Source organism: Piliocolobus tephrosceles, chromosome 9 (genome assembly GCF_002776525.5).
Source record: "Piliocolobus tephrosceles isolate RC106 chromosome 9, ASM277652v3, whole genome shotgun sequence".
Taxonomy (NCBI): domain Eukaryota; kingdom Metazoa; phylum Chordata; class Mammalia; order Primates; family Cercopithecidae; genus Piliocolobus; species Piliocolobus tephrosceles.
In genome coordinates this window covers 114023894-114040607 of record NC_045442.1, presented here as the reverse complement: position 1 = coordinate 114040607, position 16714 = coordinate 114023894, and the positions used below count along the sequence as shown (strand labels likewise).

The following is a 16714-nucleotide window of genomic DNA, read 5'->3' as shown; positions in this document are numbered from 1 at the left end:
GACGATAATACTCAATATCGCAGGGGTTATGTACACCCATCTGTGATACCGGTCATAATTATCCAATGCTGGAAAAAATGATACTACCCCGGGTGTGTATTGCAAGGTGTGTGTACAACCTTCTGTGATATCATGAGTAATACCCAGGGGTTGGACAGGATGATAGCATTCCCAATATTGCAAGGGTGTGTATACCCCCTTGTGATATCACGGGTAATACTTTGGGGAGGACAACATGATAGTACCCCCAATATCGCAGGGTGTGTGTACGCCCACCTGTGATATCATGCAGAATTCCCAGAGGGGTACAGGATGATAGGACCCCTAATATCCAGAGGGTGTGTACATCTACCTGTGATATCTTTCATAATATCCGGTGGGGGGTGCAGGATGATAGTATCACCAATATCGCAGAGAGTGCATACACCTCCCTATGATATAATTCGTAATATTCATGGGCCAGGTGATAGTGGCCGTAATATTGCAAGGGGTGTGTACACCCCCCTGTGATATAGTTTGTAAAACCCAGGGAAGACAGGATGATAGTATATGCAATACCACAGCGGTTGTGTACACGCCCGTGTGATATAGCTCGAAATACTCGGGGGGGGGGACAGGATGATGGCAACCCCCAATATCACAGGGGGTGTATACATACCCCTGTGATATCCCAAGTAATATCCACGGGGAACAGCATGATAGTACCCCCAATATCATGGGAGGAGTGTGCACCCCCCAGTGACATCACATGTTATACTTAGAAGAAACAGGATGATAGTACCCTGAATATCTCAGGGGGTGTGTACACTTCTCTGTGATATCCCCAGTGACATCACACGTAATATCCAGAGGAGCCCAGGATGATTGTACCCAGACTATCTCAGGGGGTGTGTACACCCCCACTGTGATGCCAGTAGTAATATCCAGGGGAGACAGGATGATAGTACCCCCAATATCGCAGAGGGTGTGTACACTACCCTGTGATATCGGTCGTGATATTATTCATAATATCTTTGATATTTCTGGTAAGATCACAGTGCATGTACTCCTGGTGATATTATTCAAAATATCATCTCTATTACTGCTAAAATCACAGTGGGTGTACACCCTCTGATACTATTCATAATATCTTCAATATTGGCCGGGCGCGGTGGCTCACGTCTGTAATCCCAGCACTTTGGGAGGCCAAGGTGGGCGGATCACGAGGTCAGGAGATCGAGACCATCCTAGCTAACATGGTGAAACCCCGTCTCTACTAAAAAAAAAAAAAAAGGAAAAAATACAAAAAAAAAATTTAAAAAAAAATCTTCAATATTTTTGCTAATATCACAGTATGTGTACACCCTGTGATATTAATCATAATATCTTGTATATTACTGCTAATAATACAGTGGGTGTACACCCTGTGATATTACTCGTAATATCTTTGATATTTCTGTTAATATTCAAGTTGTACACCCTGTGATATTACTCATAATATCTTTGATATTACTGCCTATTATTGCAGTGGGTGTTATCACCCTGTAATAACACACCTGTAATAACACACTGTGATGTTAATCAAATATATCAATGATATTTATCTATCTGATATCACTTAGTGTTAACACACTGTGATATTAATCAAATATATCAGTGATATCTATCTCATATTATCTAGTGTTCACACACCATGATATTAATAAAACATATCGATATTTATCTGTCTCATATCATCTAGTGTTTATTTGTTTTTGAGGAGTCTTGCTGTTGTTGGTGCAGGCTGGAGTGCAGCGGTGTGATCTTGGCTCACTTCAATCTCCGCCTCCCATATTCCAGCAAATCTCCTGCCTCAGCCTCCCGAGTAGCTGGGATTACAGGCGTGCGCCACCATATCCAGCTACTTTTTGTATTTTTCAGTAGAGACGAGGTTTCACTATGTTGGCCAGGCTGGTCTTGAACTCCTGACCTCAGGTGATCCACTTGCCTCGACCTCCCAAAGTGCTGGGATTACAGGTGCGAGCCACTGCCCCCGGCCATATCATCTAGTGTTAACACACTGTGATATTAATAAAATACATCAATGATATTTATCTATTTCATATCATCTTGTGTTAACACACTATGTTATTAACACAATATCAATGATATTTATATAATATAATCTAGTGTTTACACACTGTGGCACTAATAAAATATTGATGATTTTATTTATTCAGTGCATAAAAGGAATTTTTAAAAGCTATCGATATAAGCATTGTTCCTAGAGTGAATGCATGGCATGTCTAGTAACTAATTTTATGGGGGAAAATTTAATGTCACCTACAGCATATTTTCTCAGTGATCAGCAGGATGGCTTTCTAAGAAGCTTCAGGACTTGGCCGGGCGCAGTGGCTCAAGCCTGTAATCCTAGCACTTTGGGAGGCCGAGATGGGTGGATCACGAGGTCAGGAGATCGAGACCATCCTGGCTAACATGGTGAAACCCTGTCTCTACTAAAAAATACAAAAACAAAATTAGCCGGGCGTGGTAGCGGGCGCCTGTAGTCCCAGCTACTCGGGAGGCTGAGGCAGGAGAATAGCTTGAACCTGGGAGGCAGAGCTTGCAGTGAGCTGAGATCCGGCCACTGCACTCCCGCCTGGCCGACAGAGCGAGACTCCGTCTCAAAAAAAAAAAAAAAAAAAAGAAGCTTCAGGACTTGAGAGAAGATCATGAAATGTGGAGTCTGAAATATTTGAGCTCAAACTTTAGTTCAGTCACTTAGGAGATAGGGGAAGCTACTTACACTAACTATGGTTAGTTGCCCATCCAACATCATTTATTCCTCCCTTCCTCCTTCCCAACAGAACCCTCAATTTGCTCACGTACACATGTATCCCCCCTAGAACCCCTAGGGATGAGACTAAAGGTGAAGTTTACACCCCAAATCCCTTTGCCAATGGTGAGTTTAAGAATAGGCATGTGGGCTGGGCGCAGTAGCTCAGGCCTGTAATCCCAGAATGTTGGGAAGCTGAGGTGGGCGGATCACGTGGTCAGGAGTATGAGACCAGCCTGACCAACATGGTGAAACCCATCTCTACTAAAAACACAAAAATTAGACAGGCGTGGTGGCTCATGCCTGTAGTCCCAGCTACTGAGGAGGCTGAGGCAGGAGAAATGGCTTGAACCTGGGTGGTGGAGGTTGCAGTGAGCCAAGATGGCACCACTGCACTCTGGCCTGGGTGACAGAGTGAGACTCTGTCTCAAAAATAAAAACAACAAATAAATAAATAAATAAATAAAATAGGCATGTGGACAATTTGAACCAATGAGAAACAAGCAACGGTTTGCAGGGGCTCTAAGGAAAGTTCTTTCTTCCGGGATAGTCCAGAAGTGACCTTCTTCTCTCCACTGCAGATCTACAGATGGACAGCTATGAAACCTGCATGTATGACCCTTGCTCAACAGCTGGTCTCAGCATGAAGTCATCACACAGAGGTAAACTGGGCTAAGACACTGGAGGGAAATGAAGCCAGAACCAAAGGGGGAAGGCAACTGTTAAGCTTCCCCGTCTCTGGACTCCCAGATCTGTGAGCCAAGAATTCCAAACAGTGTAAAGAATTTGATGGGGCTTTTTGATATCTGTGGCTGAGAACACTCCAATCGTTCTGAGGCAGGTTTTTAGCTGTGAAAATCAGCTGGATAGCTATATTGCATTCTTCCAATAATTCATGATCATACATGTAAAGTATTAGGCACAGCGCTCGACACAGAGCAAGCTTTTAATAAAGGACACCAGACGTGGGGTGTTGGTTGTCTACACACTGAATACCTGCTACTAACTTAGGGAACAATTAAGCAAATGTTTAACAGCCTGGATTTTTGATTGCTTGCATTTTCACATCAGATGGGTTGGTGATATTAGCATCCAGGGAAAACACTGTAATCGCTGAGGTAAGGATTTTCAATCTCTTTGAGATCCTCAAAAGACAAAGAATAGAAAAATAATGCAGTGGTATTTTATTGGATGTGACACACACACACGCACACACACACTCTTAAAGGCTCAGAAAACAAACTCATTTATCAGAGTACAACATATTGGATAATTCCAAAATTAATTAAACTTTAAAATAAACCCAGTAGAATAAACAAAATTTATAGTATAAGCTTGAGTGATAATTCCTTAATTGAGAAAAGTTAAAATAAAAGTTAAGAATAGGCATGTGGGCCGGGCACAGTGGTTCAGGCCTGTAATCCCAGCATGTTGGCAGGCTGAGGCAAGTGGAGTACGAGACCAGTCTGACCAATTTGGAACCAATCACAAAGAATGAGGCAATTAAAAAAAAAAAAACAAAAACCCAATATAATGATGGGTAAAATTCCAGGACTTTTAAATTTTACACGTTATTTTTTTCAACCATCAACAACAATGAAAGTATAAGATATTGATTAGGCACATGGGCTTTGGGCATACAATCAGAATTTGAAAGTTGCCCCTAACGTTTTTAACTATATAACCTAGGGCAAGTTTCTTAGCCTTTCTTAACCTCAGTTTTCAGATTTATAAAATGTAGATAGTAAAACTCTACTCTGACTTAGGTTTAAATATGATAAGATAATCTAGGCCAAGTGCTTAAACAGGTGCCAAATATATAGTAAGCACTTTATTTAAAAAATTTTTTTTGAGACAGAGTCTCACTCTGTTGACTAGGCTGGAATGCAGTGGTGTGGGAGGCAGCTATGCTAACCACTATACCACCAACAGCAAGTGGTGTGATCTCTGCTCACTGCAGCCTCTGCCTCCTGGGTTCAAGTGATTCAATTCTCGTGCCTCAGGCTCCCAAGTATCTGGGACCATAGACATGCACCACCATGCCGGGATAAGTTTTGTATTTTTAGTAGAGATGGGGTTTTGCCATGTTGCCCAGGCTGGTCTTGAACTCCTGACCTCAAGTGATCTGCCCACCTCTGCCTCCCAAAGTGCTGGGAGTATGCAGGAGCCACTGCACCCAGCCAATAAAATGTTTTTATTAAAACAAAACTTTCTTCTAATAGAGTTAGTGCCATGGGATCCCACTGACTTCTGGTGGTCTAAGTTGAAAGTGAATGTAAAATCCTGGGACTAGGAAGACAGGCTTAAATTTCAGAGGGGCAAAGGGAACTGCTAGAAGATATTTGTAGCAACCCCAAAAAAGACAAGAGACAAACACTATAAAAATAAAATCAGAAGGTAATTTCTCCTTCTGAATAAGATAAGAGTACCAGGGACTGGATTTAGTCCCCATCTAAACAAATGTAAAAAGGAAAACCAGATGAGCTATATGAAACAATTGTTTTCAGACATTGGACATCAGGCAACTCAGGACTGTGAGCCCCAAGAAAGAGAAAAGAAATGAGGTGAGCCTACTGATGCTCAGCCCACTGCCTGGAGGGTTCCCAGGCTACAGCACAGGCAGGAGGAACTCGGCAGGGTCCAGAGGTCTCTGGGAGTAGAGAGGTTACAGATCTAGAAGCCTGGAACACCAAGGGAGCTGCAGAGGGAAGGCAGCTTCACGGATCTCAGCAGAGGGTTCCCTCTAGTCTTCAACTGAGTCCTGACCAGTGCATGTGTGGGAGGAAACTACCTGTATTAGTTTGCTTTCATGCTGCTCATAAAGACATACCCGAGACTAGGCAATTTACAAAAGAAAGAGTTTAATGGACTCACAGTTCCACGTGGCTGGGGAGGCCTCAAAATCATGGTGGAAGGTGAAAGGCACATCTCACATGGCAGCAGAAAAAAGAAGAGAATGAGAGCCAAGCAAACGGGGTTTCCCCTATAAAACCATCAGCTCTCGTGAGACTTCCTCACTACCATGAGAACAGTATGGGCGAAATCCCTCCATGATTCAATTATCTCCCACTGGGTCCCTCCCACTACACAGGGGAATTATGGGAGCTACAATTCAAGATGAGATTTGGGTGGGGACACAGCCAAACCATGTCACTACTTGGGTCTGCGAAAAATCACCCCGAGGAACAAAGGGAACATCTCCTGAAACTTGGAAGACCAGCAATAATTCATGCTCCTACCCAACAGAAAGGACAACCTTGCCCAGCAGGTTGTTGAATAACATGGGTTCATTCAACATTGTTTTGTAATATTGTTGATGAGAAAAAAAAAAAAAAAACAACCTTAATTCCTGACTGGGGCCACTGTCTGTGTAGAGCTTGCATGTTCTCTCCACACGTGCCTGGGTTTTCTCTGGGTACTCCAATTTCTCACTATATACCAGAGAAGTGCACATTAGGTGAATTGGTATGTCAACATGGTTGCAGTCGAATAAGAACACTGGGTGTGGGGTGTGGGTATGAATATGTCCTGTGATGCAGGGGCATCCTGCCAGGGCTGGTTCCCTCCTTGCCATGAAGTTGCTTGAACAGGTTCTGGCCACCTGTGACCCTGAACTGGAGTAGTGTACTCACAAGGGTATTGTCTGAGAGTGGAAAAAATTAGAATAGACACTAGAAAAAACTAAAATAAACCCTAAAAACTAGAATAACCCCTGCTCTCATTTCAACAAAGACTAAAAGTAAGCCTCTGAAAGAAACAAATTGTTTCTAAGTTTACAAGTAACTCAAATGCTTTGGGAATGAATTTTAAGGTATTTATCAGAATGTCAAAATATCTAGCATCTAACAAAGTAAAATTCACGTCTGGCACTCAATAAAAAAATTACCAGACATTCAACGAAGCAGGAAAACATAACCCATAATAAGAAGAAAATTAATTAGTAGAGACAGATCCAGGAATTACACAGATGATGAAATTAGTAGAAAAGGACATTAGAAGAGTTAAAACTGTATTTTATGTGTTGAAGAGGATAGAAGAATGATAGCACATGTCAAATGGAGATGCTATAGACTAAATGTTCATGTCTTCCCTAAATTCATATGTTGAAATGTAGTCACCAATATGATGATATTTGAAGGTAGGGCTTTTGGGAGATTATTAGCTTATGAAGCCAAAGATCTAATGAATGAGATCAGTGCCCTTATTGAAAAGACTCCAGAAAATTCCATCCGCCCTTTTGCCATGTGAGGACACAGTAAGAAGAAGGTTATTTATGAACCAGGAAGTGGGCCTTCATTAGACCAAGGCTGGTGCCTGCATCTTATACTTCCCTGACTCCAGAACTGTGAGAAAGAATAGATTTCTGTTATTTGTAAGCCAGTCAGTCTATGATATTTTGTTACAGGAGTGCAAATGGACTAAGACAACAGACAAGGAAGATAGAAAAAGGCACAAATCAAACTTCTACAATGTTTTAGATTAAAAACACACTAGATTGGAATTAATGGAAAATTAGACATTGCAAAAGAAAATACTAGTTAGGTTGAAAAAATAGGAACAGAAATTATCCAAATAGAAATTATGTAGTATACAAAGATAATAGAAATTATCTAAAGAATTTTCTTTGGAAAGTTCTTTTTCCAAAGGAAAAAAAAAGCAGAAATAAAATGAACAGAGAGTCAGTGAAATCATCTAAAGAATTTTCTTTGCAAAGTTCTTTTCCAAAGAAAAAAACAGAAAAAATGAACAGAGAATCAGTAAATTACAGAAAAATTAAAGTGGCTTCATACGTATGAGTAATTGAAGTCCCTGAAAAGTGGAAGGGAGGGACACAGAAAATATTTGAAAATAATGGCAAAAAACTTTCCAAATTTAATGAAAGCTATAAACCCACAGATCTATTAATGAGAAGCTCAAAGAATTCCAAGTACAAAACACATAAAGAAAATGACACCACTACATATAAAAATAAAAGTGCTTAGAACCAGTGGTAGAAAGCACTATCTTAAAAGGAACAACAACAAAAAGATACATGATGTATCTGGGAACAAAAACAAGGATGACAACAGACTTTGCATTGAAAATGATGCAAGTCGGAAGAGTAGCACACCTTTAAAGTAGTGAAAGATGTCATCAATCTAGAATTCATAGCCGGCAAAACTATCACTTGAAAATGAAGAAATAAACACTTTTCAAACATACAAAAACTGAAAAAAATTTATTAGCAGCAGTCTGGCACTATAAGGAATGTTAAAGAAAATACCTCGGAGAAATGATAATCATTAAAAGTCTAAATCTACACACAATATGAAGAACACTGGAAATGGTAAATATGAGTAAATATAAATTCTTTTCTTAACTAGCTAGTCATATGTGGAAAACCAAAACTGGATCCCTTTCTTACACCTTACCCAAAAGTTAACTCCAGATGGATTAAATACTTAAACGTAAAACCCCAAATCATAAAACCCTGGAAGAAAACCTAGGCAATACCATTCAGGACATAGGCATGGGCAAACATGTCAAGAAGAAAACGCCAAAAGCAATTGCAACAAAAGCCAAAATTGACACATGATATCTAATTAAACTAAAGAGCTCCTGCACAGCAAAAGAAGCTATCAACAGGCAACCTACAGAATGGGAGAAAATTTTTGCAGTCTACTTATCTGACAAAAGTCTAATATCCAGAATCTACAAGGAACTTAAACAAATGTACAAGAAAAAAGAAACAACCCCATCAAAAAGTAGGCAAAGGTTATGAGCAGATACTTCTCAAGACAAGACATTTATGCAGCCAGCAAACATATGAAAAAAAACTCAACATCACTGATCATTAGAGAAATGCAAATCAAAACCACAGTGAGATACCATCTCACACCAGTCAGAATGGCAATTATTAAAAAGTCAAGAAACAATAGATGCTGGAGAGCCTGTGGTGAAACAGGAACACTTTTACCCTGTTGGTGGGAATGTAAATTAGTTCAACCATTGTGGAAGACAAAAGAGGGAAGATGCAAATGACCAATGTGAGAAATCAGATAGGGAGATCATTGCAGACTCTGCAATATTAACAAATAAGGGAATATTATGAACAACTTTATTAAGATAAATTCTACAACTCTGATGAAGAAGATAAATTTCCTGAAGAACACAAACTACCAAATCTCACTCAAGAAGAAATAGACTGCCTGAATGGGCCTGCATCTATTAAAGAAATTGTTCAACATTAAAAAGCTTCCCTCAAGGAAAATTGTAGGTCAGATGGTTTCTCTGGTGAATTTTACCAAATGTAAAGAAGAAAATGCTGAACTTATGCAAATTCTTCCAGAATAGTAAAAAGCAAAATATAAACACAAACAAAACCAATATCAGCTTTGAAAAAGAATTAAGATTGGAGTTTTACCTCAAGACTTATAAAGCTACAGTAATAAAAATGGTATGATATTGGCATAACAACAGACAAATCAATGAAACAGAATAGAGTCTACAAATAATAAACACAAATATAAATCAATTGTTTTTCAACATAGGTGCCAAGCGGTACAACAAAGGAAAAATCTCTTCACAAATTCTACTGGAAAAACTGATCAGATATATGCAAAAATATGATTTAATTCTTACTTTACACCATGAACACATATGAAAAATAATTAACTCAAAATGGCTCATGGGCTTAAATATAACAAACTATAAATCTTCTAAAAGAAAACATAGGAGAAAATCTGTTACCTTGGGTTTGGCAAAGATTTCTTAAATTTGAAACCAAAAACACAAACTATAAAATTTTAAAAATTAATAAACTAGACTTTAGTAAAATTAAAAACTTCTACTATTGAAAAACACTGTTAGCAAAATGAAAAGGCAGAGAAAGTAGTTGCAAAATACATTCTAATAAGAGACTTGTATCTAGAATATATAAATATCCTTTATAAGTCACTTATAAGAAGGCAACCCAATTAAAAATTGCCAAAATGTTTCAGCAGACACTTCATCAAAGAAACTATATGGAAGTCAAATAAACACATGAAAAAATCACAAGGGAAATCAAAATCAAAATCACAGTGAGATACAGAGATACAACTGTGTACCCAATAGACTGTCTAAAATTAAATAGTACTCAAACCAAATTTTGTCAAACATGTCAGGCAAGAGCAACTGGCATAGGCTACTGATAGGAACATGAAATGTTACAACCCCTTTGTAAAACAGCATCGTAGTTTTCTAAAAGTGTTAGGCATACATGGACCATGTGACCTAGTCATTCCAATCCTAGATATTTGCCCCAAGGAAATAAAAATATATGTTCACAAGAAGACTTGCACATAAATGTTCATGATACCTTTATTTGTAATAGCCAAAACCAGGAGATACTAAAATGTTCATCAATAAGTGAGTGGATAAGCCAATTGTGGTACATCCATATAACATAATTCTACTCAGTAATAAAGGCATAAACTACTGATACACAATCAACATGAATTAATTTTAATATTATTATGTTGAGCAAAAGTGCAAGACAGAAATGAATACAGATGGTAAGATTCCATTTATATAAAATTCTAAAAAATGTAAACAGTCTATAGTGTAAAAATGTAAATTAGTCTATAGAAAAACAGATTAGGAATTTTCTGGGGACCAGAGTGGGATGGACAGGGAGGCGGAAGAGGGAGGGATTACAAAATAGCACAAGAAAACATTTTGGGGTAATGAATATACACATTGTCTTAAGTGGAGAGACGATTTCATGGGTATCTGCATGTACGTAAATATGTGCCGTTTATTACGTGTCAATGACATGGGATAATACTGATTTTTCTTTTCATTTTGTAATTGCATAATGGAAATAATATTGGCTTTAGAGTCAGACATATGAGTTGAATACTAGCTCTGCTCTTATATATAATGCAACCTTAGGTAAGCTACTTACCATTTTGAGTCAGCTTCTATATTTATTTATGTAGTAATAAGAATATCACATGTGAGTATAAGAATATATATGTCAAAGGCTTGCTGTATTAAATATAAGAACATGTATATTTTTCTTCTTTATCCCTAAACCCACTCCAATTACTCTCTTCTTAATGGGTACCCTTCTTGTATTTGACACGTAGCCGTGAATATGTTTGTATGTATGCATGCATATGCTTTAATGTAATTAAATGGCATTGTGCTAAAGCTCTTGTTTTCCCTTTACGCTAAATTTTAAGGATATACCCTTAGATATGCCCTTATTTCTCTATATATGTCCACTAAGTTGCTTCTAACTGCCATATTGTATTCCACACCATGGATCCAGCCAAGTTAGTTCACTGACTTCCTAAGAAACAGACATCTGTGTGTCCAATTGTCTACTACTGCAAACAATAATGGAATAAATATCTTAGTACTTGTTTTTTTGTGCAGATCAGAACAAATTCTCTAGGCTGTATATCCAAAAGAGCAATTACTGGACTATGGGACAGACATGTGATGAATTTTACTAACTCAGTACTCCTAGGTTACTTTCCAAAATGATTCAATCAGCTTATACTTCCACCATGACCTTACTAATTTTTACCAATGCAACGGATATAGTATCTCACTTTCATTTGCATTTCTCAGGTTTCTGGTAAATGTGAGCATCACTTCCTATTCTTATTAGCTACTCAGTTTTCCCTTTTGTAAATTACATTCTTATCTTTTGTTCATTTTTATACTGAGTTTCCTGTCTTTTACTTGTTGATTTATAATTCCTTGGAATGTCTATTAATGTCATTAATTTTATGCATTACTAAAAGCTATTTCAGTCTGTCCCCAGCCTATTAACTTTAAGGTGTCATTCACTGACTAGAAATCCTTCATTTTAATATAGTCATAGCTATCCTTTCTTAGCCCAACTCTTTAAAAAAATATTTTTGGGTCATGTCGAAGAAGTACAGTTCCTCACCCATATCTCAAACATAATTCTTCTACATTTTCTTCTGTGAACTTTAAAATTTTCTATTTAATCCATCATTTTCATTCCTCTGGAGTCCAACTTTTTATATGGTGCAATGTAGGCATTTTTCTCCATGCAGTGAGCCAATGTTTCAATACTATCTGCTAAAGAGTTTGTCCTGTCTCCATTACATAAGTGGTGCATCTTTATCATATATCACCCACTTTTTTTAATTGAAAAAAAGAATGCTTCTGGAAGAGTGATGACCCCAAATAAGAAAGAGTGTGAGAAATATTCTTGCCTTTCCACTCTCAGGAGGGTACTGGTGACACTGTTCCTCACTATGGGATCAGCCTTCTGAAGCCACATGTAAATAGGACATCTTAAACACTCCGAGCAGCCTCAAGTGGAATTTTTTTATTAGTATAAAGAAAGAAATAATCTTATTAGATCAAGTGCATCAGATATATCAGATGAATTCCTACAATGCCTCCAATTTTTAATGGCATAATAATGTGTTTCCATGTCATGTTAGATAAATGTTTTGAAGGTCACAATATACTCTATATCACATCACAACTATACTTCTGCGGTAGCTGTTTAGGATGTTAGTGGACCTGTTTTCCACAAAATTTTCCAATTTTCCCAAAGCTTCCTAATTCATGGATTGATTTAGGGTACTTGACATCACAGAATACTTAACTGGTAAATTTTTTGTAAGCTAGGAAAAATTTAGGCAAAAACAGGTCTGATTTACTGCTTAATTCTGTATTCTGCAGAGCGTCCTCAAAGAGTTTTTGACTGATTACCTGGCTGAGAGCCCACACAGTTACTGGGTTAGGACTCACATGAAGAGGGAAATCTCCTTTAGCGAAAGTCATGATCTGTTTGTCATTGCCTTTTGTTCAAAGGGAAAAGCACCAGAGACTTCAAGGATGTTAGAGGATTATTCTACTGTGCAAAAATTAACATTATGTAATTGATCATGGAGCCCTTTGCGGGGACCACAGAGTACTATGGACTATATACTTAAATGAATATTTCTGCCTTGCCTTTGGATTTGGCTGAAAATTATATTGGAATCTTGTCATTCTGTTTCATTACCCAATGAGGCTGAACAACAAGTGGAAAATAGAATCAAGCAAGCTAGTATTTCTCTTAGAAACTGGTAGTATATAGCATTTTGAGCTAGAATCCTAACTAAAGGACTACTTTTTTTTTTTGAGACAGGATCTCACCCTGTCACACAGGCTGGAATGCATTGGTACAGTCCCAGCTCACTGCAGACTCTGCCTCCTGGGCTCCAGTGATCCTCCCTCCTTAGCTTCCGAGTAGCTGGGTCCACAAGTGCACACCACTATGCTGAGCTAATTTTTTTGTTTTTTGTAGAGAGGGGTTATCACTATCACAGGCTAGTCTCGAACTGCTGGCCTCAAGCGACCCACCCACCTTGACCTCCCAAAGTGCTGGGATTATAGGTATGAGCCATTGTGCCTGGCCTAAAGTGCAACTCTTGTCTAGTACCAGAACTCAGACTTTCCATTCTCATTGCCCTTGGTTGTACCTGAGCTGTAAGAGCAGAAGATCACATTAGATCTAAAAACATTTAAGCTATGCTGATTACACACACAGTGTCACAGTCAGACTTGGTTGTGGTGAATCTACAAATCTACAAGATGCAGTTTATAGTTTTTCTTTTTGTTTTGCTCTTGAAAAATTTGCAATAATTCACTATTACAGAACAAAAAGACCTGTGAGTTATGTTTTACAGTTTACATAGCTGATGTGTGATACTGTCAACATTCATGTTCTATCGCATTTTAGAAAGTTCTAAGTAATGACCAACAACCCCAATCTGTTGTGAAATCACAACTACAGACCCACTTGAGAAAAAGATAAAAAGAATGCACGTTATATGTGTCACAATGAATGTGTCTAAATATGACAGAATATGGATATCGACAATACACCACATCAGCTATGTAAATAATAAAACATGAGTCACAGTTCTTGTCACTGTGCAATAGTGAGTTACAGCAAGTTTTTCACCAAGATCAAAATAAAAAGAAAAGCTATGAACACTATTTTGCAGATTTATAGATTAATTACCATGAATTCTGGCTATAACACACTTTATGAAATCTCTGGGTGTCTGTTTACCCAAAGATTTTTGGCTAATGTGAATCTAGGTAGAATTGTTTTAAAATTTCAAACACGCTTTTAGGATGGCAACACAGATGTCGAACCAGAAACTTCAGATGTGCTGATGTGGAAACGTCCACAATTTTCTCTACAAAAGAAAACCCGCAAACATTTTTTTTAGCCTGAGCTTTTACTGGAACATGGGTATCATTATGCTTTTTGATCTCACGCCATTTGAAATATTTCTGAAATCCATATCAGTGACACTAGAGATTCTGTTTTGATGTTCTACAGAAAAATATTTAAGTCAGGATAAGACATTATATGGGAAAAAAACTTAAGGAAGCTCTAAATGTCCTAACTATATGTAATTTTTATTAAAATAGCATATAAAATCCCCACATTGTACATTTAATTATTTCAGTATATTGTGTTACCTTTACTAATCAATTATATATTTCTAATATCATCAATGGTTTCTGGCATCCACAGGGGGTCTTCCCATATCTGCAGATTAGGGGAGACTATTGTACATTGAAATAGATTCCACTGAAATGGATTTAATTATTTCTGCTTCTGTTCCTTGTAGCACTTTATTCATAGTTTTTGTCATTATAATACTCATCATACCCTATCATAATTAATGATATGCACATCTGTTTTCTCCTATGAGAGGCAATAATCCTTCTCGCCCTCTCACAAAGCCTGGTGCAGGGCCTGGCATGAAGTAGTTATTGAATAATTTTAAAACAAAATTGAATGAGTGACCCCACAGACAAGACAACAGGTAACAAAGACTGGGTATTGTAACTGTTCATGTCCTTGAAGTACAACGTATAAGTAAGATAGAAAAAGGTGTAAGAATGAGGCAGGAAGTTAAAATAAAATTATGAAATGATGAGAAATGTAGACAGAAGAGGAAAATAAATGGCTTAAATCCAACCAACATATCATCACAGCTACTATTAAAAGTGAATTTAATCAGAAGTGGACATACTGCCATACTCAGAGAAGAATTCCATTCCTGAATGATCAAGAATTTCTTGCTTAAGTGTATAATTTTCTTGTATGCAGTCATTGAGGCAGAAAAATGGGAAGGATATTATTGATAGAGACCTGCCACAGAAAGAAATCCAATGGATTCTGGTAATGCAGCTATTCTCTTTAGAGGAGATGTCCAAGACAGCATGCTTTTATTATTGGTCTGGTGAAGGTGGAGATGGCTGGTATAAATAGTAACAAAGAAATATTCTTTGAGTTCCTACCTCACACCAAAGGCCATGTCAATAATTTTCATAAATTATAAAAATGTGTATGAGTCAGATATCATGGTGTCCACGTTACAAGGAGAAAAAATGAAGATTAGAAGGATTGAATTACTTGCCATCATTGCAAAATGAGTGGGGAAGCTTTGGTCAAACCAAATTTGGGTGCTCATCTTAGAATACTCTGTAGCCATCTCCTTTGGTGTTTGGAGACACTGTTAATCACCTACTGCATTATATTAAAATTATTCCCATTTTAAGATACTTTGTTTACGCGACTTCACATTTGCTAAATTGCAGTTTGAGGATTCCTTTCATGTGAAGTTGGAGGATCTGGCTGTATTCTTTGGGCATCTGATGGAAGCCACGTTTAGGTAGCTTGTTGTCATAATAGTGATGGCTGACAGGTGTGTCTTCTACAGTTTTAGAGAAGGGCCAGAATCCATACAGCTTCACGTTTTCACACAGTTCCACTGCAACACTTGTGATCATCAAGCCGGTGGACAAGCGGTACGCAGTCACACCTTTAGTTCTCCAGAAAAGGGCCAGATGTTTCAGGTACTTGGGATGGAAAAATAGAACCTTTTGTGTTGCTTTAGACTCTTCGAGCGTGTAGTACACTTTAAAAGAGGTACCCGTGTTGGCCCTGAAGGAAAATGCCGGCAGAAGAAAAAATGCATCTCCATAGGTTGCAATGTCCTCCAGAAATAGGGCTTTTTTTTCCTTTAAGTTCCCATACCTGCCAAATTTAAAAAAAAAAAAAAAAACTATAGTAATCCCAAGAATAATAATCAAAGTAGCAGTTTTGATAACATAAAGCTGAATTTACCATTGGCCAAAAAACTGAACGATTTGTATACTGTATATAAAACAGATAAAGTGTGGACTCAGAAAACTCGTTCAAGTAAGCATTACATCAATATCAATGGCTAGATCTTCATCTCTCTTTCTTGGAATTCTTTCAATTTTTACTTTCTTACTGGGCTATACCCTTACTGAACAGATATTTCTTGTATTATTTTTTATTCTTATTTGGTATTTTTTCCTAAAGTTGCTTTTTGTTATTGAAACACCTTCCAAATGTATAATGACAAAATATTTTTTCAAGCATAGTATGCATATCAGTACATTTTAAAAAATTCATTGAGCTGCACATTTATGATTTGTGCACCTTTTGCACATATTGCATTATAAGTTTCCTTTAGAAAACCTAAAATAGACCAGGCACAGAGGCTTATGCTTTTCAACACTTTGGGAGGCTGAGGCAGGAAGATCACTTGAGGCCAGGAGTTCGAGAACAGCCTGGGTAATATAGTGAGACCACACCCCACATCTCTATAAAAAATAAAAATATTAGCTGGGAACAGTGGTGCATGCCTGTAATCCCAGTTACTTGGGAGGCTGAGGTGAGAGGACCCCTTGAGCCCAAGAGTTTGAGGTTGCAGTGACCTGTGATTGCACCGCTGCATTCTAACCTGGGTGTCAAAGTGAGACAAAGAAAGAAAGAGAGAGAGGAAGGAAGGAAGGAAGGAAGGAAGGAAGGAAGGAAGGAAGGAAGGAAGGAAGGAAGGAGGGAGGGAAGACTTAAAATATCTA

General features: G+C 37.9%; 1 protein-coding gene across 3 annotated transcripts in view; it reads right to left on the bottom strand.

Annotated features, from left to right (window-relative positions):
- Positions 1–10110: 10110 nt before the first annotated feature.
- ST8SIA6 (ST8 alpha-N-acetyl-neuraminide alpha-2,8-sialyltransferase 6) overlaps positions 10111–16714 on the bottom strand; it is a 144188-nt gene continuing 137584 nt past the window's right edge. For all 3 annotated transcript variants that reach the window (XM_023223269.2, XM_023223271.2, XM_023223270.2), the window contains one exon: positions 10111–15857. In XM_023223269.2, coding sequence (XP_023079037.1) covers positions 15389–15857 — 469 coding nt within the window. In that variant the 3' untranslated portion in view covers positions 10111–15388. The remainder of the gene's footprint in view (positions 15858–16714) is intronic.